The sequence below is a fragment of the Echinops telfairi genome, unplaced genomic scaffold, assembly GCF_000313985.2.
Source record: "Echinops telfairi isolate 266 unplaced genomic scaffold, ASM31398v2 ScPeMD7_7468;HRSCAF=8506_0, whole genome shotgun sequence".
NCBI classification, from domain to species: Eukaryota; Metazoa; Chordata; class Mammalia; order Afrosoricida; family Tenrecidae; genus Echinops; species Echinops telfairi.
Window position 1 is genome coordinate 37,356,422 of NW_022111369.1, and position 22,071 is coordinate 37,378,492.

Genomic DNA, 22,071 nt, shown 5'->3' on the forward strand with positions numbered 1-22,071 from the left:
GGAATGTGGGGTAGAAGGGGGGAACCAATTACAAGAATCTAAGTATAGACTCCTCCCTGGGGGATGGACAGAAGAGAGGAGGGTGGGGGGAGCTGTTGGACAGTGTAACATATGACAAAACAATACTAATTTATGAATTATGAAGGGTTCATGAGGGTGGGGGAGGGGGGAGGGAGGGGGAAATGAGCAGCTGATATTAAGGGCTAAAGTAGAAGGCAAAAGTTTTGAGCATGATGAGGGCAACAAATGTACATATGTGCTTGACACAATGGATGTATGTATGGATTGTGATAAGAATTGTACAAGCCCTCGATAAAATGATTAAAAAATCCATATACATATGAAATATTAAAAGATGGATATAGATATATATAAAAAATCTAGCTTCAAGAAAAGTGTTCAGGCAAAACAAAAAGTTCAGGTAAAACCTTAGCTCTGGGATGATTTAGAGTTTGGGTTTTGCACAGTAGTCTCTGAAGCAATGGCATTAAACGACTGTCAGGAATTTGATCTCTGCTTCATTCTTAGTGTCTCTGTTAGTTCCTGTCTAGAAGACTCAGAAAATGAGCACAAAGAAACATTGTTTGGGGCTGCATGGTTGGTTGCCATTGTGATCCTTACGGTTTATGTTGGCTAGTTTTGGGAAGCCAAGGGCCAAGCCTTTTTTTTTTTTTTTTCCTTTTCTCTGTCTTAATCTGGAGGCCTTTTAGAACCTGTTAAGCACCCAACAACAGAGAACCCATCTTTGACAGAAGATTCATGTGTGCATAGGGGCAACATTCTAATACTGAACCCCTGCAGTCCCTGGGCCATCACAATGGAGGTGTCCACTTAGGCAAAGTGCTTCACTTCTCTCTGATTCTTCAGCTGTGAGGTGGGGCTGGCGATACTGGGGTGGTTTTGGACTAAAGGAGCTTCTTAACACTTACTTTTAAATCAAAATCTGGCTTACAGTAACGAGTGATAGAAAAAGCAGGGTATATATATTAGGATTTCCCACCCATTTTTTTGGTAAGGCAGATTGACAGCCTGAGCAAAGCGCATATACGTATTGGTTGGAGCAAGAAAGAAGTGAGGCAAATACTAAGTTTAAATCAATCGCATTACGTGAACACAGAAGATGGAACTATTTTCCCCCAAATTGTTTTGATTGCTGCCAGTAGCTGCTATTTGGTATGAAATCCATTCAGATCATCAAAAGCCAAAGACATACGGTGCATAAAAAGATGTTGTAATTGGCACCATTGTAACTCTATACGGTGTGTGTGATCTTAGCTGGGAGGAGGGAAGGTTGTAGGATAACTCGTAATCTAATTCTCTTTGTTGTAAAATAGAATGTTGCCATTGTATTCCTGTCGAATAATAATTATAACATCTCAGACAAATAGTGCGCCTTTCTCAGGAGGTGCTTAAAGAGCTCAATAGATATTCATTCAGCCTTGTAAACATAGTAAACCTGGCTTGCTTGCATTTCTCTCAACTGAAAATTCCTATTAACTAGCATCTCCCTTCATCCATCCTACAGGGATAAATGATTTTTATGCTGATGAATTTTACACCCCCAGAGACACACAAGTGCCTTCTGAATCATCAAAGAAAGATGAAACCTTTAGTAGAGTTTTAGTGTTAATTGCAATTTATGACAGCCTAATTTTTTGAAAAGTGGTAATTCATGTGTTGCATAGATGATAATTAGTTGCAATAGTTGATTAATCAGGCGGCTCTATTTTCTGACCATCCTGAGTTACAGAGTTTACAATAACCACAATGCCTGAGCTCCCTGCGTGAGCCCCAAAGGAAATAGGGTAAATGGAAGTGCTGTTCTTTATGGCTTGGCAGGCACAAATTATTACTCATTCTTGGAAAATGATCAGTTTCAGAGCTTTATTTTTCAACTTCTACATGTTCTTCTAAACTAAATTGGAAGAGAAAATAGGTAAGTTCTTAAAGTAGATTGTATTTGCCTCTTCCGTCTTTATTATCCCCAGGATAATGCCTATTGTTGGCAATTAGACTGTTAGCTCTTACAGCAAAGGAGAGTGTCTATAAAACTAAACTTTGAAAAAAAAATTAAAAAAAACACAAAAAAACAAAAAAAACTAAACTTTGGATGATACTTAGTAGAGCCTATTGCTTAAATATAAGCAGCTGTAGTGGCACAGCTGGTTAAGTGTTGGATTGCTAACCAAAAGCTCAGCAGTTTGAACCTACTAGCTGCTCTACAGGAGAAAAATGAGGCAGTTGGCTTATGTACAGATTAACAGCCTCAGAAACCCTGGGGGGTGGGGAACATTCGTCTTTGCCAATTGGAATTGATTATACCACAGTGCATTTGGTTTGGCTGGTCCAAACATGAGATTGCTCATGGAAGTACCAATGTGTCACGTTTAGTTTGTGCTAAGTAGTCCAATCTAAATGTCTTGTTAAAAGGAGGAGATCTTAAATTAGTTCAGACTAGTGGATCACTTTACCAAAAAATCCAAACTCTTAATCAGAGGACCTTTAACAAGCAGTTTGGTATTTTCTTCTGGTTCTTTACAAACTAGGACACTCAGGAATGCTTAATGAAGAAAGGGGAAAAAAGAGATGCATAATTCTGTCACCCGGCGAGGACTACCATGGTTTGTTTGGTGGCTTTTCTTTCCGATTTTCCTCATGTACTCATCAGTTTACAAAGTTATGCCATAGCATAAATAGTATTCCTGACCAACATTATATAAAGGGTGTTTTCTAGGCCACTAAACACTGTTTCAAAACATACTTATGACTGATTCTATTGAAGATACACATTAAACCAATATCCTCGTGTTGGACTTCAGATCATTGACAAATCGTGGTGTCATAGTGTTATACAAGTAACTTTGTCCACTTGCTTGCCTGAGTATTACATGCCAGCCTCTGGGCGAGGAGCTGAGCATGCATCATTAATTATAACCCTCTTAATAGGGGTTTTTATTACTATTATCACTATGGGAAAAACATATAAATTGTTTATTAGTATTAGTATAATAATCATATTGTTATATGTGAGTATAATTAGTATAATGGTTATACCAATAAATTAGTATGATACTAGAAAATAAATTCTTCCCACATTCCTATGAGAAGATAGTTATTATTTCCATGTCCAGATGAGGAAATGGAGGCGCAGAGAATTGCAGCAACTTCCCCAGAAACACCCAGCTAGTAATTAATGGAGCCGGTTTAAAACCCAGGCATCCTGACTTCAGTCTTGCTCTCCTAACTACTGTGGCTCCGATGCCAGTGGAAAAGATACTCACTCGTACCTAAAGGCAAGGACATCAGATCATATGAGATGAGGAGGACTCAACACAGTGTTTAGTGTTTTGAATATGAATGGCACCTCATGAGAAGGAGCCTGGGTGACTTCTACAAGCCTCCAGCTGACAGCCAGCAAGGAAACCTAGACCTCAGGCCTACAGCTGAAATGAAGACCCTTAATGTGCCATTTGATCTCTTGATTGTTTTTTCCATGAGCATTGATTATTGCCCCAAGCAAGACAAAATCCAGCTTTAACCTTCTCTACTGGTCCAGTTGTGAGGATTTGGTTTTCTTTACAATGCGTTGTAATTCATACTGAAGCTTGTAACCCTTGATCTTCATCAGCAAGTGCTTCAAGTCCTCCTCATTTTCAGCAAGCAAGGTTATATCTGCATATCAAAGGTTGTTATAAACTCCTGGTAGCACAGTGGGTATGTGTTGGTGTTGGACTGTGATCCCAAAGGTCAGCAGTACAAAACCACCATCTGCTCTTTGAGAGAAAGATGAGGTTCCCCCTTCCCCCAAACATATATTTTTTCCAAAGCTATATATTTAAATTATTTTTATAAAACCATCTTATCATGTTCAAAGCACTCGCCATTACACTTAACAGATTTGCCAAATCTTCAACTCCATTCTTGGAAACATTTTTCAAACTCATTTGTGTGGATGGCTCACAGCACCTCCCTCCATTTTTTCTTCACCTCTTCTATGTAATTAACTCGCTGTCCAAGGAGAGGGTTTTGATGAAGGAGCTTATCTGGTCCAGCCCCTGTGCTTACCTTTCTTTCTAGGGCTTTTTTCTAATAGGTGTTAATGTGAGAATAGGAGAGATTGCTCTTTGAAGAGAGGGGTGGGGCTGGCCTAGGCCTGTGGGGGAGACTCTGGCCTGGGTCAGCCAACGGATGCAATCAGTCGCCTTTCCTAACTCCCCTGGCACGAAGGAGTGGAAAACTGGGAAAGTGGATCATTCAGGCCAGCTCTCATAAGCATTCAGACCCTTCTCCTCTCCTGTGGGCTTGCCCTTACGGCATCTGCCCCAGCCAAGCCGCGTCGCTGGAATCTCCATGGCCAGGGGTGGGCCGGCCCAGTGTGCGCGCCATGGCGCTTTGCCCGCCGGCTGCCCTTGCCCATGCCTGGCCGCCCGTCCTGCGGCGCGGTTGGCCCTCCCGTCACCCCCTCGGCGGGGCCCTTCCCTTACTGTGGTCCTAGTGACATTCAGCGGGCAAGGCCAGCGCAGGCGGCAGCGCGCCCTGCTCCTGTAGCGCTGGAGGCTCGCTTCGCGCACGGGGATGCGCGCCCCTCGCGCGCCCTAGGCTGCAGCCGGGCGGGCTGGCAGGAGGCGCGCTTCCCTGGCCGGTCCCGCGGCGGGCAGCCCCCGAACCGCGCCCCGGGCTGCCAGGTGAGCTGCGCACAAGCGCTCGCATCCCCCGGGCTTTGGCGCAGGGAAGGACGGAACCGGCGCTGCGGGCGAGACCCTGCCTACTGCTCGTATATGGCAAAGTTTCTCGCCGAGCTCCTGGGCTGCACACTGCCGAGCAAGGGCGCCTGTCCCATGTTTGAGGTAGGTGGAGGGTGTGTCCTCGCAGGGGTGTGCCTGCGGGCCGGGTGACCCCTGGCCCGGGCACTGGGTCCCCGGGACTCGCCAAGTGTGCAGTCGTACTTGGCGTGGTTTCCACCTGGACCACGAGGGTAAGGCCTGGGAGAGGAGGGGGAGGAGGCTGAAGCCAGGGAGCCTGAATGCATCTCTCCTTGGACCTTACTGATTTCCCCCTACCCTGACCCCCCTTCCTTGACAGGTGAGCGCAGTCTCTTTCCGCTGGGAGTTTTGTGAGTTGCCCTTATCCTACCACGCAAGCCATAGCTTTGAAAACCAGTCGTTCTCTGCAGCCCCGTCTTTCCATTCCAGATAGAGAGATGAGAAATAATTCACAGTAAACTCTTCAGGCCAAACGATTTCTACTTTCTCACCCCTGCCAACTACCATCCCCCCACCTTCCGCCACCCCTAGCACCCCACAGACTCCCTTTCAATGAGCTCATTTCTTCATGCCAGCAGAGCACCTGGAGGATGAGAAGGGGTTAACACAGGTTTTGCCAATTCAGGTGAATACATAGCAATTCTGAAGGCAGGTAGGTACTTCTAATTGCTCACACCTGCCCGAGGCGGCAATGGTGCTGGCTGTAAGCGTCTCCTCGAGGAGGGCTCCTTTATGCAGAGGCTGTTTGTCCTTCTGCGGAGCGGTGGCTTCAGCTGTGCTCTGTGAAACTGAGGGAGGGACCCTCCTGGCGCACAGAGCACAGCTCCCTCTCCCTCTAGCTGCTGTCAAAATGGAGAGCCCCTTTGTTCCTCTGGACCCCAGCAGTCTGCAGACACGTAGGCTCAGACCACAGGACCACATCTGGTGGTGGCAGGTTAATGAGGGTTGCAATGTGTTCTCAATCCTCAGTCACAGGGGCCTGGCAACTTCTCTGACATCTCTGGACCCCACCCCCACCCCCCACCCCCCAGAAGCTCTCTCAGTCCTTCCCTGCCTGCAGTTTCCTGACTCAACAAGAAGTAGGACTTGGTGTCTTCTCTCTGGGGAGCCAGGAACTTGTCCCTCCATGAGGCAGCACTTCAAGGGAACTCTGAGAAGCTGCAGCTCGCTCTCTTCTGGCTTTGGGCAAAGGCAGGCCTTCTGGAAGGTTTATCACTGCGTTCTTTGGACTTTGGTGTTTAAATTGCCTAAGGTGCTGCTGGCAGAAATGTTGGGTTTTGAGCAGGAAGATCCCAATAGCAAGCATTTTGGGAAAAACAAGACAAAATAAAAACAACAGAGGATTAGAAAGACAGTGTGAAAGAACAGTAGCCTGTAGCTTAAAAAAAATAGAATAAAGGAGAACCCCCCCGCCCCCCCGAAGAAAACAAAATTATCCAAGCTATGGTTAAAATTAGCTGCGTTTCCTGGCCTGTGGTGTCAGGGCCCACTTGATCCTCTGTGAAGTAAACGCGAGGCAGCATTTAGAAGTCATTCTGAAGACCAGACAAGCGCTTTTACATTGATGCTTCTCTTTGACCTCCTCTTCACCTGGGCTTGTCAAGTCGCTTTAGGGGTATGTACCGCCCCCTTTTTACCCGCAGCCAATGAACGCTCTACTCTTGACTCCGAACGACTCCAAGGAGGAGAGCCCTTCAATACCTATTTAGACAATTTACAAAAAGAATGGCTGTTTCGTCTTTGGAGAGTTCCAGGGATAGAAATATTCCATGGTCCTGGGTAATTCCTATCTCTTGTTCTGTATTATGACGCGCACCCACAACGCAACAACTACAACCAAACTCACTGCCAGCACTTCGATTCTGACTCAACAGGAACCCTATTGGACAGCATAGAACTGCTCCTGAGGGTTTTTGAGACTGTAACTCTTCATGGGAGTAGAAAGCCTCATCTGTCTCCCAAGGATTGGCTGGTGGTTTTGAACTGCTGACCTTGTGGTTAATAGCCCAATTTATAATGACTATACCACCAGGTTCCTAGGTAGGAGTTATTGTAGCATCTGACCACTGAATCAGCCAAAAACACTGCACTCAGCTCTCATTTTTAATCAGTGATGTCGTAGAAGTCAAGTGACACTCCTCCAATCTATGAGGAAAATCAGTCCAAAGAGATGAAGGTGCTCACCAGGAATGTGCCTAGGGTTGCTTGCATCTCAGGATTGGCAACAGCCCTTTCAATAAGTAGAAAGGTAGCCCTGGAGTGTCCTACATCTGGGAGGGAGAGACGTGCACGAGAAAGATATTCTTAAACCTTTCTAAGTATTCATTCGGAAAAGTGGAAGTGCTAGAACACTTGAGAGAATTTTAGGCTGCTTTTCATTTTCACCCAACGCTCTAATTTCATCATTGGAGGTTAGTTTTTGTTTCTGGGAGGCCTGGAGGAGAAATGAATACTTGTGTAATGACTGGCCTAAGGTTTCATTTCGGTCAGGCTGAACATAGGGTTGACAGTTCCAACCCACCAGCTGCTCTGTGAGAGAAAGGCGTTCTCCTCCTGCCTTGGGAGCGAGCTCTCAGGGGCAGCTAGACTCCGTCCATAGGGCCATTGTGAGTCAGAACTGACATGATGGCAGTTCGGCTTTGATCTGGTGGCAAGAACATAATTTCTTCTTATATAGGCCAGTTAGGTTTGCCGAGTCCCGCTCAGAGATTGAATCCTAATAGGGTCTTGCAACTGGCTGACAAGGGGCAATGAGTGGCAGGCTGAGAAGAATACAAGTCACTATGGTTGAAAGAAACTCCAGAACCTGTCTTCCTTCATCCTCCTCCTCAGAAGAGGACAGATGATGAACTTTTGAATCACAGAATGATTATTTATGACTTTTGGGGGGCATTTATTTCTTCTTAGTATTTCATTTACAAGACCAAGTCTTTGGAAGACAATTTTAAAACTTCAAGATGAACGCAAAGGATAGTAAGCTTATCCCCGGAGTCATGCTACTGTTCTGGGCATTGGGATGGATTTTTCTTTTTCTCATCCAGGAAGCCCATCTTTCCCCGCCCCCTCATTGAGGACTTTCTGCTTTTTCATGGACCCCCGTACTTGGCCATCCACGGTGTTATTTTCCAGGGATCGATCTCTTCTGATAACATGGCCAAAGTACACTTGACAAATCTGACCATCCTCACTTCTAAGGAGCATTCTGGCTGTATTCCTTCCAAGGCAGGTTTATTTGTCCTTCTGGCAGTCCATGGTGTATTCTTCGCCAACACCGTAATGAAAATGCCTCAATTACTCTAGTGTCTTCTTTATTTACTGTACAATATTTGTATCCATATGAAAATACCATGACTTGGGTCAAGCGCACCTTATTCTTCAAAGTGACTACTTTGCTCTTTAACACTACAAAGGGGTCTTGTAGTGCCAATTTGCCTGGTGCAATATGTCTGTCATTGGATTTCTTGACTGATGCTTTCATGAGCATTGTTTATGGATACAAGTAAAATGAGATCCTGGAAAACTTGAATCTTTTCTCTGTTTACCATGATGCTGTTCTTTGGTCCAATTGTGAAAATTTTGATTCCTTTACTTCGAGTTGTAATCCATGTTGAAGAATTGAAGTTCTCTTGGCTTTCAGCAAGCAAGGTTGTGTTGTCTGCATATGGCAGGTTGTTTTCTGATTTTAAACCATTCAGTAGCCTTTTGTGGTCTCAAAGGACCACTTCTTGGTCTATGTTCAGGTTCCTCATGAGCACAATTAAGTGTCCTGGAATTCCTATTCTTCACAGTGTTTTATAGTTTGTTGGTCTACATAGTCGAATGCCTTTGCAAAGTCAATAAAATATAGGTAATATAAATAAATTACACATAGATGTCTTAATAGTTTCTGTTTTTAGTCAAGATCTACCAGAATTCAGCAATGTATTCATGGTCCTACATCATCTTTTGAATCTGGCTTGAATTTCTGGCAGCTCCCTGCTAATATACTACTGCAACCAGTTTTTAATTATCTGCACAAAATTTCACACACATGTGATATTAATGATATTGTTTACAATTTCCCCATTACTCATTAGTGTTTAGAGTCATACTTAATGAATGTTAATTGTTGATGTTGCTGCCTGTGTCTATGAACTCTTCAATATTGGGAATATTGTATGCTTTTTACCCCCTACCACCCTATTTGGTGCATAGTTTTGCATCAAATATACTGAATTTGATTAAATAAAGTCTAATGGACTAAATTGACCTTCCCACCCCAAAGTTTCATGATGTTCCTGGTCATTGAAGCACTTATCGCTTAATTTTAATTCAAATTAGCTAGACATCTTATAACTACGTCCTGTGTTTTATTTTCCTTTTTCAGCCTGTGTTTTTGGTTAAATCTGGCTATCTTGCTTTGCCTTCTTCCCTGATCTGCCTTGACCCCTAGAGTTCAGTTACATTTGGAACACTGGTTCACGTCCTTGCTACAGCCCTCACTCTGCCAGAGACCCTACCGACCCTAGAGAAGCACCAGCAGGGGACTGTAGCCGGGCAGACTGGCCCCGGCCATACTTGTCTGGAGCGATGGCATGAACCAGTTTCCACTGCAAGTGTCAGTGCTGAAACGGAGAGCATTGTAACTGCCATAGTCTTTCTTCCTTCTCTGTGTGTTCAGGCATTCATTCGACAATGCTCATCACCCACTGATTTTGTGCTACATGCCCCATGAAAGCCTTGCTTAGAGATAGTGGTTTTCAAATTGTTTTGACAGGGACCCGCCCTAAGAAATATATTTGCATTGGCATCCCGAATACACTTAGGGATTTGTACTTATACAACTCTAAGGATGTTTTAAGAGGAATACGTTTCCTTGTGACATGGGATGTGCCCAGGTCTCTGTAATCCTAGTTTTTCCTTTCCAATCCATTTCTTCTGTACCATTAAAATATAGATGGGTAAAGACTCACTAAATTGATTTCATGGGTTATGACCACAATTTGAAAAGCATTGCTATATAGGATAGCGAGAATATATTTTTATAGAACAATTTATATTGTCTCATTATCCCAGTACTATGCTTATACATTGTTATAATATGCATTATGAACATTCAGGGGATTCTTCTGGGCTATTTTGGGAAGTCATTCACCATGCATAACAGTTTTTTTTGGAGAAAATGTTTTCAGTTTCCAAATAGCTAACTTAACAGCACCAAAAAAACTTTTGACAACAGTCAGATCCTATATGAAGGAATACTTAGGCATAACATTTAATATATTACTTCATTATATGTCTTTATATGTAGTGAAATACATACATTCATCTCACATATGAATCTACAGTATATATTTACTATATATAAATATATAGTAGACATTTCACCATATATAGCCTACATACATTTTAATCTGATATAATATTTAGATGTATGTATTTCGTTATATATATTATACAACAATGCACCAGAATTTCAATGTATTTCCCTCTTATTATTACTACTTCATGTTGTGGTGAAGTCAATACTGACTGATGTTGACCCTTATATTTAAAAGTAGAACTACTGCATAGGGTTTTCTTGGCTATCATCTTTTTTTAAAAAGTTTTATTGGCATGTACTTCACATATCATTCAATTTAATTATTTAATCACATTAAGGAGATTTGTTCAATCATCAGCACAATAAATTTCACAGCATTTTCTTCTTTTACTCATTCTTGTTAGTGCCCTGTTTCCCCCCATCCTCTTCCTGCCATACCTCCAGGCAATTATCAATCCAGTTACTATCTCTATAGACCTACCTATCCTGGATTTCATGGACAGAAAGTCATATAAAACACAAACAAACCCAACAACAATGATTAGAAAAAACATAGTTAAACCTCAATCAAAAAGAAAGCAGACAATATTAAAACTGAAACAACTTCAAAATGGATGAAAGGAGAGTGAAATAATAAGGTTTTACGTTTTAAGCTAATTAAATCTGCTATAATTGATTTTACAATGCTGTCTATTTGAGAGCAAGGCTTTTCACGACCCTGGACTAGTGTCAGAGGGGAGCAACAGGAGCTCAATGCATGTGGGGACTCTGCCAATTGTCATCCGTAGCCTTCTGCAAACTGGGTGTTCACCATTTAAGCTCTGATACCATTCCCTCCTTTAGATTTGGATTTTATTATTTATAATCCTTGAATCACACAGGCTGGTGTGCTTCTTCCATGTGGACTTAGTTGGTACCTCATTTAGTTGGGTGGATTCAAATGGCCAACCTTTAGATTAGTAGTCAAATGTAAGCCATTTGTGCTACCTAGGGTTCTTGCTGTTAGGTGCTGTTGACTTGGTCCTTAGCATCCACTAATAACTAGTAGGGGTCACTAATTGGATAGACTTCCAAGGCTACATTTTATTCTTTGTCAATGTTCTATTTAATTGCTCCCATCCCTGTTCTTTTTAAGGAAGTTCAACTTTCAAGCAGCCATCCCCTACTCCAGCCCTACCCCCCACACCTCCGCTCTCTAGTCTGTTAGCTAAAGATCTTTATATTGCCTATTACAATGAATGGCTAAGCTTCTTTGTTTAAATGAATCCCGTATACTCTCATCCATTTGGTTATTACGATGGGCTTCAAGTAAATATCTAGAGAATGAACTGTGTGGTAGGGTGTTTTGAAAGCAAATAACTTGCCCAAGAATGGCTATAGCTCCATGAATGGATGTTGGTGGATATCGGAAGGGAGCATTTTCTTTTGAGAATAATAACTCCCATGGCCGCAGCTGGGCTTTCTGTGGGGGTCGTTTGAATTTTAAGCTAATGGGTACTGAATTTGTCTTGTAAATTTAGAACTCAGTATTTTCGAGGGCCATTTGAATGGCTCTACCACGTCATCGGAGCCTTTGTATACACAGGGACCACTCTACTTACTTTTTGTGTTAGCTGCTTTTAAACTCTGCGTGGGGTCCTAATGCTCGCATTTCATTTATAGGAATATTTGCTCCTATTATGATTGCATCTGCCTAATAGCTTCTTGCTGAGACACCGTTACATGCCTTTCCCTTCTGTCTGTATTTTGGTGAGGGAACCCTGGGTGCACCACAGCTGTCCCCTGGCCAGTGCCTGCCTGCCAGACTGAGCGAGCAGTTATGAGCCTCACTCTTTGATTTGTTTCTTTTTTGCTTAGTGCTTTTCAACTTATTACGGTGTTCTTGCGTGTTATACGTTTCTTTACTTTGCAAATCTTTAATAAAATACCGTAGGTCTGGCAGTGACATTTACATTGAGAAAGCTCTACCTACTATGGAGGTGACCCGAAGATAAAGGGTCAATTTTTATTTGCCAAATTGTGTGATGTGTAAGGGTTATGCTTTACACTCTCCGAGAATTTGTAATGTATGCCAGGCCTCATTCTTCAAATACCTATATTAACAGTGTCGTCTGTGTCCTGCAAGCCTCTCCTTTTTCAAAACCAAAATGGTGAACTCATTCACCACCTGCTATTCACTTCTCCTTCCCACCTGGGTGCTCCATCAAAACCACCTCCTCTCTTCGCTGCAGCCAGAGCAGCACTGCGGTGTCGTCTGCCTTCACTCCCCCATAGAGCGGTTACTGTCAGCAACGCCCGGCAGGTGTTTTCTCGATTCACACTCTTCTTTTCAGCTGTCTGAGACCTCAGTTACTGATCTTAGACGGTTATGGTGCTCCTACGGGGAGGAAAGGACTCTCTGGGTGGTGCAAGTGGTTAAGCCCTGGGCTGCTAACCTCAAAGCCAAATCACCAGAGAACCCAAACTCACCACCACCGAGTTCATGCTGACTTGTCGAGACCCTACAGGACAGAGAAGAACTGCCCTCGTGGGTGTCTGAGACTGTCACTCTGGACTGGAGGACTTTAAAGCCACCCGGAGACATTCGGGGTGAGGGGGGAAGACTAGGCAACTTGCAAAAATTCACAACCACGAAACCCGCCGGAGTGCAGTTCTTCTCTAACACCTGAGAGGGCGCCGTGAATGGAAACAGACTCCAAGCACCGGTTGGTTGTAGGCCTAAGGAGGAAAGAGGAGTAGGCCCTTTGGGGATTTCACAGTCAGCTCTTCATTGATTTTCTTTCATCAAGTGCTCCTTTCTTTCCCATCCTTCCTGACGGTGCTGCTGGAATACCACCACGCCTTTTCTTGGCGACGCGCTGGTATCTGAGTCTGTATTTCTGTTGCTGCAAGCGCAACTTGCCACATTTTGGTTGGGCTGTTCTGAGGCAATTCTCCCCTGCCATTGGTTTTCTTCAGGGACCCTGAAGTCTCCTATGCAGATTCTTGCCCCTGTGCCTTTGTTTGTTGTTGCTCGTTATGACAGCTGGTCCCCATTCCTGCAGCCTTTCTCCACTGAATCCTCCCTGACTGCTAGAGCCTTAGACACACACCTGACCCTCCATGGAGCCTTTACCAAACAGAGCACAGAGGCTAAAAGTACAAGTTGGATAATCAGATGCTCGGTTTTGAATCTTGGCTCTTCCATTTCTCAGCTACTGTCATGAGCGGCACGATCAAGAATTACTTAATGCTCTTAGACATTTTCGAATGCTCGGTTTATTCACTGCAAACACACATCAAACAATCTAAAATATTACTCAAACTACTAAGGGCAAACAACTATAAGCATAAGGGCAGAGTAACAACTGTGAGCATAAAGGCAGAATAACAACAATCCTCACACATTTCATAATAGCATCATAGTCCAATCAGCATTGCCTCATCAGTGTACTCACCCCGGGTAGAGTTGGAGAGAGCAGGAGGTGATGTCTCCTTGGTTCCTAGCTCTCTAAAAGCTAGTGTCTCTACCTGGGTTTAAATGGACATTTTAGCCAGTTCTTTGACATTCTCACTGTCCTAGTCAAGCCTTATCGGGTTTCTCCACGCTTTAGGTGGCTTGGCTAATTTTGGGGCTTCGGCCAGGTCTCAGCCCGGTCTTATCGGGTCTTTCCAGGCTTTAAGTGACTTGGCTAGCTTTGGGGCATTGGTCAGGTCTTAGCTCAGTCTTATCAGGGGTCTCACATTTTTGTGGTGGCTTCTTTGATGTAAGTGTTGGCCTGGACCCCAATATTATATTTTATTTTTTCTTTAAGGTGGAGTTTCTTGTGCTTGTTTATTTGATGTGGCTCAACGTCTTGCAAGGTAGTTCAACGTCTTACAAGGAAGTTTTATGGTGCTCTCATCAGCTATGCGACCTTAATTTTAAGTAAATTACATCACTGTGCCTCCATTTTATTTTCTGTTCAAGAATAATAATAATTGCTACCTCATTGACTTGTTAGGAGGCTGAAATGAGATCATTCCGGTAAAAACTCAGCACATGTTTTTCCTGCAGTAGTTGGCAAATCATAGATACATGCTTTGACCTTTCCCCAAAACCAAAAACCCATCCCACGCCATTAAGTTGATTGTATCCCACAGTGACCCTTTACGACAGAGTAGAACTGCTGACCCCATAAAAGTCTTCACTTCTTTATGGAAGCAGATGGCCACATCTTCTCCCTGGAGAGCAGCAATTCAAATTGCTGACCTTGGGGCTAGCATCCAAGTGCTTTACCACGGTGCCACCAGGGCTCATTGACCTTGCCCAATACCCTGTGATAGCCTTTTACTTCAAAACAGGACAAGGGAAGCAAATACATGCCAGCGAGTCTAGGAATTTTTTCTTGGACTTATATTTTCTATTTTCAAAGACAACAACAACAGACTCACTGCCATTGAGTTATTCAGATTCATAGTGACATGATAATATACATAGAATAAGGCAGAGCTGTTCCGGTAAGTTTCAGAGACTGTAATTATTTATAATAGTAGACAAACTCATCTCTCTCTTATGAGGCAGCTGGTGATCTTGAACTGCTAACCTTGCAATGAGCAGCCGGATGTGTTACCCATTGTACCACTGGGGTTCTAGGGTTCTATTCTGGTGGTGGAGAATTCTGACTGGAAGTTAAGTTGTTACGTATTGTTTTGTTAGTTGCCATCAAGCAGATTCTATTCAGATCCTCCAAAAGTAATTTAGAGTAAAGGGCCACTTATCCCGTGGCCTTCCTAATCAATTTTTAGGGTCGAAGAGAGAGAAATGGTGCCCCACTTTCCAGGACAATCTGTTGGGTAATCTGGAAGCACCAGGATTTACTTGTATGAATCTTCCTTTAAGGAGGCTGGCAGCTAAGAGAAGGTGCCTAGAGAGAGGCAGATGGGGCAGAGAGAGCAGGGACGGCAGTGTTGTGAATTGAAAGGAGCCTGCCCGAGGAGCCTTACATCTGGATTCTGAGACGGGTTCACCCCCTCACTAGCTATATGCTCTAGGGAAAATCTCTTTACCCTCTCTGAGTGTCCATTTACTTAGCTCAGAAATGAAAGAATCAGTAGTTGATTGGTTTCACTCATAGCGATGATGTGAGACTCGAGTGTGGTAATAAATGTGAAAGCTCTTGATAAAATGTCAAGCATTACACACATGTGAATTGCCATTATGCTTTTGGTAATGAAGGGCCCAGAAACCTAAGTTGCGTCCTGGTCATCCGGGCCAGACAGGAATCTGCTGATGAACAGACTGTTAGGGCAATGGTAAGGGTAGAGATGCTTTTCTTTGAAAAGAAGAGAAGGAAAGATGAAGCCATCAGATTCGCAACCAGAAGTCTGGGCTTCTGCACTCAGTGCTTGGCCCTTAAGTGGGTCAGTTAGAAAGGTGTTTAAGCGTTGTCAGGGCCTTTACTGGTAACTGACATTTTGGGTGACCTTAACATTCAATTCATGCACTGTGGCTCATAGTTGGCCTATACCGATATAATTTTCTTTTCTCAACAGTGTTTTAAATTCTATATCCTTGCCTAAACGAATGACACAATTAATGCTTAGTGGTTACACATTGGGCTGCCAACTGCAAGGTCAGCATTTCAAAACCATCAGACAGCTCTGCTGGGGAAGGATGAGACTTTCTATTCTTGTGAAGATTTACAGGCATGGAATCTCCTAGGGGCATTTCTACCCAGCTCTGTAGCGTCATTAGGAGTCAGCATTGACTTGGTGGCAATGGAAGTGATGCCCCTGCAGGACGATTGATAATGCTCTCTGACATGAAATGACAATGATGCCTCTAAGGTGAACCAGAGACATAGATAAACCATAGATCAACGAATTTTGGGCTTGCACTTAATTCTAGTGTCAATCTAAGAAAAATTAGGTCTTATGACATATTTCTAGCTGATGCTTGCCTTCATTAAGAGATCACTTGAATATGGGTGCTTTAGCAAAGTGGGGCAAAGAAATTAGATGGTGCCCAACTCTCAGCAAGGATAGTGTCTTAAAACATGACAAAAAAATAATAATTTATAAATTATCAAGGGTTCATGAGGAAGGGGGCTGGGGAGGGAGGGGAAAAATGAGGAGCTGATACCAAAAGCTCAAGCAAAAAGCACATGTTTTGAGAATAATGAGGGCAACAAATATACCAATGTGCTTGACACAATGGATGTATGTATGGATTGTGATGAGAGTTGTATGAACTCCCAATAAAATGATTTTTAAAAAAGAATAGTGTCTTAAAAGCTTGTCTTAAAATATAAGCAGTTATCTAAGTGAGGCGGCAACGAAGTTTACATGCAAGAAGCACACCAGCCTGTGTGATCCAAGGGTTGTAAATAATATAATCCATATCTGAAGGGAGGAATGGTATTAGAGCTTAAATTGTGGACACCCAGTTTGCAGAAGGTGATGGATGAAAATAGAAGCTCAAAATCCATTCGCAAGGTCCACACATGGATCAAGCCTTTGGTGAATCCCCTTTAATCAAAGTTGAGGGATGTGAATAGCCATGCTATCAGACAGAGCATTATAAAGTCAATTATGACAGAAATAATTAGGTCAAAATGTAATATCTTATTAGTTGATCTCCCTTTTGACCCATTCGAAAGTTGTCTCAGTTGAAAAAATAAAAGAGGGAGATACCCATGTATGAAGCTCCTGGTGTATCCCCTCTGACCGTGGACCCGGAATGCAAATCGCCTTGCTATCATGCAGAAAGCATTAGAAAGTGGATGGTTGCAGCCACAGTTAGGTTAACAGCACCCTAGCATTTGAGCTTGCTTATGATTCATTTACATTTTCCTATTTTTTTCATACTTCTTTATTTTTTATCTCTTATACTTTGTTGCTGTCAGTTTTTGTTTAATGTTTTTCTGCATATGTAATCCAGGATAGGTAAATCTCTAGAGATAGTCGCTGGATTGATAATTCTTGGGAGGCTTGGGGAAAATGGGGAGCTAATAACTGAGTCAAGAATGAAGAGCATGTTCTAAAATGCATTGGAGTGATGATCGTGCAATTCTTGATGTGATCAAACTATTGAATTGTATAATATGTGAAGTATATGCCAATAAGATTATTGAAAAAGCTATATGGTTTATTTGATGTAGGCTTCTTTTCCAAAATGATTTTATTTGGGGTATGGCGGTTTGAGAATGGTGTGGAAGTGGCATCTGACCTCCTTTGACTTCCCGAAGAAGGAGAATCAAAATATGTTCTTTTAGTCTAGACTACCTCTTCTCAGCCATGTCTACAACTGGCCTTTCCCAGGGTCCCTGGCCTCTCAGTCACACGGAGCAATGGCCTCCACCCACCGTGGGCAAGTGTTGCAAAGGTCCTTTAGCACTGTTGATAAATACCCAAAGAGGCACCCTACTCTGCCATAAGCCTCAGTCCAAAGGTGTGAAGTTTAGCTCTGTTGGTTAGCAAACCCAGCTCTTGGATTATGTTCTCTGAGGGACCTTACTTGTCAAGTCAGACTCCTGCTCAAAAGCACTCAATTTTACTCCATCCACTGGCCAAGAAGTTTTGTCTTGTGCTCTTGATTCTGTAGCTTCTTTTGCCACCGCTCATCTGCAACTGTTCTTGTGTCAGAGCTCTGTCTCTGGCATAGAGGAGGTTCATCATGCAGGAATCTTGGGGTCCACAGGACATGTTCTATGCCTATTCTTTCTTGACAGTTGTGAGATCCCTTGTACCTGCTTCTGAAAAGCTTGACCAGTCATCATGTTAGAGTTTGATATGTCCTAATTGCATGTTTTTGCCCATTCTTTTGGTGGGAGTTACAAAAAGTATGACCATATCAAATGATTCCCTGCACTAGGGGTGGGGAATTAATCTGACAAGATTTAGACCCCCTGGAAAGGCTCAGATTTGAGAGAGTTCTTAACAATCATTCAAGTTTAAATTTTTGCCTTGGGAAGATCTAAAATCTAGAAAAGTGTCACTGCTTTGTTTTTAATCGGGTACTCTATCCGAGGTATCCTACCTGGGTAAGTTTCATGGGGGACACGAAGGGTAGCCCCATAAAGCGCACATGCACATGAGACGGGCTGTCTTCTGAATAACTCATTCTCCTTTTAGTCGTGGGTACCACAACGGCCATAAACTACCCAGACATGACACAGTTGTACATTTCTTTCCTCTTTTTAAAGGTGGAAATGTCAATAAACCCTACCTTGTAAGACCAATGCAAAGAAGGAATAAGATAGAGTATGTAATTTCTTTAGCTCAGTGCATTTGTTCTTCTTGCTAGTTGTCATCCAGGTAGCGCCAACTCGTGTTGATGCTGTCTGAGACAGAACAGAATGTTGCCCAGTCTTCACCGTGCTAATGGCTATTGGGATGTTTGCATCCATTGGTTTGGTAATCGTGCCAATCTACTGTATTGAGGACCCACTTGATTTTGTTGGCTCACCACTGTACCATACGTATTTTTTCTAGTGATTGTTCTGTCCTGATGACTTGTCCAAAGTAAATGAATGAAAGTATCACTGTACTCACTTTTAAGAAAAATCTTGACTGTATTTATTTCTCCTAAGATTGCCAGATTTATTCTTCTGGCAGCCCGTGGTATCTATATTATTCTTTACCAACACCACAATTTGAATATCTCAATTTTTCTTCTAGTTTCCCTTTTCATTATCTAACTTTTGTAAGCATATGTTGTTGTTTTTGTTAGGTGCCATCAAGTCAGTTCCAATTTACAGCAACCCTACAAGAGTGGAACAAAACACTGCCTGGTCCTGTTCCCTGCTCACAATTGTTCCTAAGCATGAGCCCAGGGTGGCGGCTGCTGTGTGACTCCATCTCATTCAAAGAGGGCCTTTTTGGTTGTTTTGGTTGCCTCTCTAGTTTATCAAGCGCAGTGTCTTTTTTCAGGGACTGTGTTTACCTGACAAGATGTCCAAAGTATATGAGATAAAGTATCACTCTCCTGGTTTCTAAGGAGCGTACTGGTTGTACTTCTTCCAAGACAAATTTGTTTGTTCTTTTGGCAGTCTGTGGTACTTTCAATATTCTTTGCCAACACCATAATTCAAATGCATTGATTCTTCTTTGATTTTCCTTATTCAATGTCCAATTTCCCCATGCATGTGAGGCAATTAAAAATACTGTGGCATGGGTCAGGCACTCCTTAGTCCGAAAAGTCACATCCTTTATTTTCAGTGACATAACGAGGCCTTGTGCAGCAGATTTGTCCAATACAGCCTTTTCTCCATTTAGCCTGCTGGTCCAGTTGTGAGGGTTTGAGTCGTCATTCACACCGAAGGCTGCAATGCTGGAGCTTCATCAGCAAGTGCTTCAATCCTCCTCCTTTCAGCAAGCGAGGTTGTGTCATCTGCATATCACAGGTTATTGATAAGCTTCCTTTAATCCTGATGCCTCGTTCATCTACTTCAGGTAATCTGATTACATTTCTTCGCTGACAGATTGAATAAGTATGGTGAGAGAATACAACCCCATCGCACACCTCTTCTGGTTGTAAATCAGGCAGTATTCCCTTGTTCTCTTCCCACAAGTGCCTCTTGATCCGTGTACAGGTTCCATAAGAGTACAATAAAGACTTCTGGAAGTCCCATTTTTCTCAAGGCTATCCAGAGTTTGTGATGACCCACACAGCTGAATGCTTTTGTGTTGTCACTAAAACCTAAGTCAGCAGCCGTTTACTTATACGATAAAACAAGAAAAGATTTTTCTGGCATTCTCTGCTTTCAGGCACTATCCATTTGACACCCTTGTTCCACATCCTCTTCTGAGATTCACGCCCTCTTCTGACTCTGGCCCAAACCTCGGGCAGCTCTCCGTCAATGGACTGCTGCCACCAGTGTTGGATGAGCGTCAGCAAAACTTTACTGCATGTGACATCAATGACATTGTTCTATAATTTGTGCATTCTGTTGGGTCACCTTTTTTTGGAATGGGTATACATTTGGATCTTTTCCAGTCAGTTGACCAAGTAGCTGCCCTCAAAATTTCCTGGCATAGACCAGTGAGTATGTCTAATGCAGTGGTTCTCAACCTGTGGATCGTGACCCCTTTTGGGTTCAAACGACCATTTCACAGGGGTCGCTCAATAACAGTAGCAAAATTACAGTTATGAAATAGCAACGAAAATAATTTTATGGTGGGGGGGAGGTCACCACAACACGAGGGACTGTGTGAATGGGTCGCGGCATTAGGAAGGTTGAGAACCAATGTTCTAGTGCTTTATCAGCATGTCGAAATATTTCATTTAATATTCCATCAATTCCTGTAGCCATGTTTTCTGCAAATGCTTTCAGGGCAGCTTGAATTTCTTCCCTTTGTACAAGCAGTTCTTGCTCATGTGCTACCTCTTGGAATAGTTGAATATTGAGTAGTTCTTTTTGGCACAGCGTCTGTGTATGAAGCCATTTGAACAAAATCATGGTTTAGGTTGGTATATACTTTAGTCAACAAAGTGACATATTTGCTCTTTTAAAACTTTAAAGGATGTCTTGTGCAGCAGATTTTCCTAATGCAATATGTATTTTGGCTTCTTGATGCTGCTCCTCTGGACATCGATCGCTGATCCAAGTAGAATAAGATCTTTGACAAATTCAGTTCCCTTTATGTTTATCATGCTGTTGTGTATCAGTACAGCTGTGAGGATTATCATTTTCCTAATATTCAGGTAGATCCATACAGAACTCTGGTCTTCAAGTTGTGTAATAGAATAATAGTATAAGAAATATTTATTAATAATACCAGAAACAATACTAAGCTAGCCCTTCAATGTACTTTGTTTTACTTTCTAAAAGTCAATATTAATAATTAACTAGAATTGCACTGGCTTTTTGTCATTGGCCCAATTGTATTGGATCTGAGGAGGGGACAGGCATGAGAGTAAGGAGCAAGGCGACTACTGGGCATTTAAAAGGACATCTGATGGATAAGTGGATCAGAAATTCTGTTTCATTTCTTGGGCTAAATTAACTATTAACCTGGTTACTGGAACAATAGTTTAATAAATGTAGAAGTAAAAACACTCCTCATGTACTCTTTCATTTATATTTACTACTGTTCCCTGGAAAACGATACCACAGCATGCTTCAGGCAATATTGGACCAGTTTGTGGGGATCAGAGGCTTAGGGCATTCTCCAGGGTTAATGGGCAATGCCATTAAACGGTTTTGAAAGGAGGCCATAGCCTGCCTATATCTAACAGGTGACTCACCTAGGTGTGTCAGAGCTGAGGTTTGGCTGTGCCCATTTGGTATCAAGAGATTTACATACAGACTAAAGCACTGCCTGGGAATTAAATTTGCATGGGGTTCATGAATAAAATTACATCAAAATGGGTAGGGGAGTTATCAGTGGCCAACGTCAAACTGTGCTGAGGGACTGCTGGGCTTGACCCAGCAAGAGTCAAGGTTGAGGAGTGAAAGCGATCCTCCCAAGTCTAGCTACCTGTGCAGAAAGAAAGATTGCTATAGCATGGCTCACCGAATCCTGCCACGGATCCCTTTGGAGCTCTGGCTGCCACGGCAGAGCCATGGTGGGTGGGTAGTATACAGATGGAGCACTATAGGCTCATGGCCACCTGGGGCAAACACGGTCCAATGGACCACTTGAAGGGGTTTGAGTGGGCACATGACATGCTTTCCCCCAGACAATACCTACTGATAGCAAAGGGAGAAGGGATTTATGAATCTATAGACGAGAATATGATGCCCTCTGGGTGTGTGTGGAACCATGCGATTAGAACATTTGGGAGCAAGTGATGAACTGCCTTCCTTTGTAATTACAATTGGGGGCATACAACTGACTCAAATAATCCTGCCAAACTTCGTTCCTTCCCTGTCCATTCCTGAATCAATGGCTTCTCACCAGCTTTAGGTTTTCAGTGAACTCGATTTCACCCTACCTTTCTGCCCTTATTATTTTCCCCCTTCCAACAATTTTATTCTTGATGTTTATTTTAACCACATGTCATGGATATTAAAATGCATCTGTGGGCCTACTAAGAAAAAG

At 42.9% G+C, this 22,071-nt stretch overlaps 1 protein-coding gene across 2 annotated transcripts in view; it reads left to right on the forward strand.

The window, feature by feature from the left end:
• Positions 1-4,781: 4,781 nt before the first annotated feature.
• RASGEF1B (RasGEF domain family member 1B) overlaps positions 4,782-22,071 on the forward strand; it is a 757,783-nt gene continuing 740,493 nt past the window's right edge. For both annotated transcript variants that reach the window (XM_045284136.1, XM_045284137.1), the window contains exon 1: positions 4,782-4,847. In XM_045284136.1, coding sequence (XP_045140071.1) covers positions 4,839-4,847 — 9 coding nt within the window. In that variant the 5' untranslated portion in view covers positions 4,782-4,838. The remainder of the gene's footprint in view (positions 4,848-22,071) is intronic.